A 5,662-nucleotide genomic window follows, 5' to 3' on the forward strand; every position below is an offset into this window, starting at 1 on the left:
ACTTATGATTTTGATAATATGGCTATAATTAACTTTACTTGTAGACCTTCTACATCTCTTGCCTTTCATGCTCTTGTGAGTCTGTGACTTTGTGTAAACTTAATTCTCTTGAAAGGTAAGAAAATCAGTGTTTAAGCTTAAATATGGTAGGGAATATGAGGTTTAGAAGAAAGAAAAATATAAGGCCAAAATATAATTCAATAAAGCTCAAAGGGGTGACTAGGGATAACGATAATAAACAGGTAAGTTTGAAAGGCTCAATCGTTCCAAAAAAAAAAATGCTTTAATCATTTTCCCAGTAATATTTTGTTTAGGATTTTGCCTCTAGTGTAATCAAACAAGTTCTAGAGTAAGTTGAGACCATACAAATTCACATAAAATTTCTTTAGGTATGCAAAACGATTAATGATTATAAGAAGCATTCATTGAATATAGAAAATATCAAATTAAGTAAGATCAAGTAAAGAATTAACAACTAGACTTAAGCAATGAGGATTTTTCCTAAAAATTATAATCAATTTCAATCATATTCTTATTATAGGCTTTTTATTCATCAAACCATATTGTTTTTATCATTATTATTATTATTATTTTATTATTATTATTATTATTATTATTATTATTATTTTATATAAATAAAATAATATCCTTTCCCCCCAAACTTAAATATCACTTTGTTCTCAATGGAAAAAATGAAGAAAAACTAAAGCAAAGAATGAGAGAAGGTAAGAGATGTTTCCCTGATTTTTTTATTTATTTTTTCTGGTCTTCCAATTGAATATTTTTCTTGAAAGTGCAGCCGTGTATCCCTTGGAGATCTCCCCGGCCTCTTTGTTCCTTAAATTTGATGGAAGTAGTTTGGGTTCAAGCTTGGATGGTTCCTTAAGTGGTAGCTTTGGAAATTCAGCTCCATAAGCCTCATCGGCCATGAGCACATCTCGGTTGCTTAATTGAAAACAATAACGTACCTTAGAAGGGAATTCTATAGATTTAAATACGTCAAAAGTGACCTGCTCCGTGCCCTCCTCGAGTACAATGAAGTCTGTCGTGAAGATGAACTTATCAACTTTCACCAGTACGTCATCAATGAGTTCTCTTGGGTATTTAATAGATCTGTTTGTTAACTATAGAGAGATGGTGGTCGGCTTTGCTTCTCCAAGACCTAGTTTCCTGAAAATATAGAGGGGCATTAGATTAATACTTGCCCCTAAGTCACATAAAGCATTATCAAAATATGAATTTCCTATAGTGTAAGGGATCGTGAAGTTTCCTAGATCTTTCAACTTAAGCGACAGCTTCTTTTGTAAAATTGCACTGCTCTCGTTGATCAGCATCATAGTCTCATGCTCCTCCAACTTCCGCTTCTTTGATAATATATCCTTATTTTTTCTTGATCTTTGTAGAAAAGGAATTGGTAGATCATAAATTGAAGGAGAATAAGTTTCAGATATAAGCTCCTTGGATTTCTTGGGTTTTGCAACCCCTTTATTCCCTTTAATCTTCTCAAATTGTTGGTTGATTGCATCCTGCTCTGCAGCTTTCACCTCGGACTGAGGTTCCTTCATCTCAGACTTCAAGTTTTTGGCAACTTCTTCATCTCGCTCGGTATTTAATGTTTGTGGCTGGTCATATGTCCATCCACTTCTCAATGTTATGACTTTGACATGTTCTTTCAGATTGGTCACAGTGTTGCTCGGTAAAATCCTTCTTGTCCTTTCGGTAAACATGTTTGAGAGCTAACCGATTTGTGTCTCAAGATTGTGGATTGAAGCCGAATTGTTTTGCATGTACTGCATAATCATATCTTCAAGTGTTGGCTTCTTCTCTTACTGTGGAAACTATTGAGGTGGTCTAACCGACACTTGATTATTGCTCCATAAAATGTTAGGGTGATTTCTCCATTCGGGATTGAACGTGTTTGAATAAGGATTATTTTGACATTGAAAATTGGACACGTAATGGGCTTGTTCATAACTCGGTTGGGCAAAAGGATTCCCCACTTGGCAATCTACACTTGAATGATTTCCTACGCAATGATCACAAACAATATTAGTTTGAATAGCATTAACATTCATTTTACCTAGTTCTTTGGATAGATTTGCCAACTGGGCCGCAATTGCAGACATAGAGTCAAGCTCAACGACGCTGGCCGCCTTCTTTGGCATTGCTCTCTCTACAGCCCACTAATAGTTGTTAGACACCAACTCTTCCAGAAGTTCATATGCGGCTTCATAGGTCTTACTCATTAATGCTCCTCATTTGTCTACATCAACCATAGATTGATTTGTGGGTCCCAAACCATTGTAAAATGTCTGTACTTGAAGCCAGGCTGGGAGGTCATGATGTGGACACTTGCGCAATAAATCATTGTATCTCTCCCATGACTCATATAATAATTCACCTTCAAATTGGGTGAAGGTAGTGATATCATCCCTTAACTTCGTTGTCTTGGCCGGAGGGAAATATTTTGCTAAGAATTTTTGTGCCAACTCCTCCTAGGTGGTGATGATGCCAGGCAGCTAAGAGTTTGACCAAGCTTTTGTTTTTTCCCTAAGTGAGAAAGGAAAAAGTCTCAATCAAATTGCATCATCTGTCACTCTGCTGTGTTTAAAAGTATCACAAAGTTCTACGAAATTTACAATATGGACATTAGGATTCTCTTGTGATAGCTCCCAAACTAGACGGTTTGTTGAATCATTTGAATGATGGCTGGCTTGATCTCAAAGTTATTGGCTTGTATAGCTAGTCGCCTTATACTAGATATCGCCCCATTGATAGAGGGCATAGCATAGTCTCTTAATGCATTGTGCTCCTAGTTGGTCATATTAAAGTTAGATGTGGCAACCTCTTTCTTTTTCTCTTTATTGATCCGACGTAATGTTCTTTCAATCTTGAGATCAAAAAGTGTATGCTCTAATGATTTAGATCGGAGCATGCACTTCTAATTCCTAAAAAGAAAAATCAAACTGAGATCTAATTTAAACCAATCAAATAAAATCCAAAGTAGTAAAAATCTAGCTAGTATCAATATCAATAACAAGTAGCTATTCCCTAGCAACAGTGCCAAAAACTTCTTGTGCTGAAAATATCTGCAAAGGTACAGAATCGTAACAAGTAGTAAAGTGTTTTAATTTAGATGTCGAACCTACAAGGAATAACTATGCTATTGAGTATTGAAATTTACTAAATTAATTACAATTTGGAAAACCGAAATTTGAAGAATAGATTATCTAAATTAAACTGAAGAAAATAGCATTAAAATTAAGAATTTAAAGATAATAAGAATAGATCTAGAGCGTTTGATTTCACCTAGCAAATCCCACACAATTTATTCTTCCTTGTTATAAAATTCCAATTATCCCTAGTTGATGATAAAAATCCCTTTACTATTCAATATTTTCTCTTTAACAATAGCAAAAATATCTCCAACTAATAATTCTATATCTCTATGTCAATTTAATTAATTGGACACTCATTAAGTTCTTTAAATTTTTCTTAAAAATCACACTAATCGCGGCAAAGTATCTCTACTTTCGCTGAACGAATGGTGCTTAATCTTAGAGCTTTAATCACAAATCACCTCTCGGTCTCATTGCGATTCAATAAATTGAACAATAATTAGCTAGAAAATTGCAAGCATCAAAAGTAAGAAATAAACACTCAATCATGGAAATATTGAAAATAAAATAACTTAGAACATAAATTGTATGTTCAATGCTAGACTACATCAAAGCTCTAGAAAATAGAATTAGTTCATAATGAAATTGAAAAAGAAAAACAATAAAACTAGTGTTCTTCGTTCGAGTCAGTTGATGAAGTTGCAGCTCTAGCCTTTGCCCTCCAGATTCGCTTCCTCGGAAGAAACTTAAATGATAAACTCTGGACTACTAAAATCTAAAACTCAGACTCTTCTCTCTTCATCCCACAAGCCGAGATTAAATAGATGTCAAAACTTCAAATGCGAAAACATGATAAATGCGATTACAATCTAGCCTAAAGATAAATGTTAACACAAAATAAATTATCTCAAGAAAAATGGAATTATCCAAAATGGAAAATTCAGTAATAAGCGGCTTGATTTACAGAGTTTGGGAGGATTTGGTGGTCAGCCAGCAGATTGATTGCGGAACTCGAAAGGGTCCCATCGGGTAGATGCCATGTGCGCTGAATATAATTGGTCTCCTTGCCTACAGAGAGGAAAGACTCTCGACCGGGATGGTAAAACCCTCTCGCCAACCTACCGAGCAGTAAAGATGCTCACCTTTACTAGTTGTTATCCACGATATTGTTAGGTTGGTCTTTCAGTTGGTCGTTTAGACTGGTCTCCCAATCTAGTCACCCGGAGCCTTGCGCCAAGTCTTCTCGCCTAGAAGGTAAAATATCTTGCTTATCACCTAACTCTTGTCTCCAATTCTGATTACGAGTTTCCTCGCCTAAATCTCCTAGGCTCTCTTCAGATATCGCTACCTCTCATTGTTCTGGTTTCGTGGTCCCTTCTTTTGTACCAAAATGCTATCATTTTGGACTAAATCTTCTCATTCCTTCAAATCCAAGAAAATAAAGATAAATATATAGAAATAAAATAAAATCAATAGAACTAAAGAAAAACTGACACTTTTCATAGATAAAAGAATGATAAAAATCACATAAAAATTACACTTATCGGTGATTACCAATGCGAGATTAAATATCACCCCGGCAAGGCCAATATTGTGGCTGATGCTCTTAGTCGCAAGGCTCAAACCGACTTGTCATCTCTATTGTCTTAGATGAGGAGGAGCTTTATGATTGGAGATCTGCCTCGAGATGCAAAATTAGCAGTAGTACAGGTGATTATACCTGTAACTGAAGAAGAAATCCTGGATGGTCAACATAAGGATGACAAGTTAGAAAAGCTCCGATAGAAGATTTTAAAATCCAAAAGACCACAACATTTCACCATCGGGAGAAATGAGATGTTATATTATAAAGAGAGAAAAGTGATTCCTAATATCACTGAACTGAAGGAAAAGATCCTAGGGGAAGAACATTGTACCCCTTACATGGCTCATCCTGGCAATACTAAAATGTATCGATTTTTGAAAGGTCAGTTTTGGTGGGATGGTATTAAGAAAAAAGTGGCTGAATTTGTGGCAAAATGCTTTGTTTGCCAATTGGTGAAAGCTGAACACCAGAGGCCAGCAAGAGAATTGCAACCATTGCCAATCCCAAAATGGAAGTGGGAAGATGTATCAATGGATTTTGTAATAGGTCTACCAAGGACGTCGTCAGGTAAGAATTCTATATGGGTCATAGTCAACATACTGACAAAGAGTACGCATTTTTTGCTAATAGCTAAAAGAGACTCTATGGATAAACTCTCTCGGGTTTATGTTAATGAGATAGTCCGATTGCGTGGAGTACCTAAAACCATAGTCTCAAACCGAGATACACATTTTAATTCACGTTTTTGGCATATTTTGCAAAAGATGTTGGGCACTCGTTTAAGGTTTAGCAGTGCATATCATATGTAGACTGATGGACAGACTGAGCGTATAATCTAAATCTTGGAGCATATGCTATGAGCATGTGTGCTGGAACTATGTGGTTATTGGAAAAGTCACCTACCGTTGGTAGAATTTGCCTACAACAACAGTTTCTAACCCACAATACAGATGACACC

The 5,662-nt window shown here is 35.7% G+C and overlaps 1 protein-coding gene and 1 non-coding gene across 2 annotated transcripts; one reads left to right on the plus strand and one right to left on the minus strand.

Moving 5' to 3' along the window:
* Positions 1 to 1,124: 1,124 nt before the first annotated feature.
* LOC108979430 lies at positions 1,125 to 1,727 on the minus strand. The gene has a single exon (XM_018950106.1). It carries the CDS (start codon positions 1,725 to 1,727, stop codon positions 1,125 to 1,127), a length of 603 nt encoding a protein of 200 aa, XP_018805651.1.
* A 607-nt stretch (positions 1,728 to 2,334) lies between these two features.
* Positions 2,335 to 2,441, plus strand: LOC118349142. Its single transcript, XR_004802132.1, has one exon. It is a non-coding gene; the product is annotated as a small nucleolar RNA R71 (small nucleolar RNA).
* Positions 2,442 to 5,662: the final 3,221 nt, after the last annotated feature.

The sequence above is a fragment of the Juglans regia genome, chromosome 7 (genome assembly GCF_001411555.2).
Source record: "Juglans regia cultivar Chandler chromosome 7, Walnut 2.0, whole genome shotgun sequence".
Lineage (NCBI taxonomy): Eukaryota > Viridiplantae > Streptophyta > Magnoliopsida > Fagales > Juglandaceae > Juglans > Juglans regia.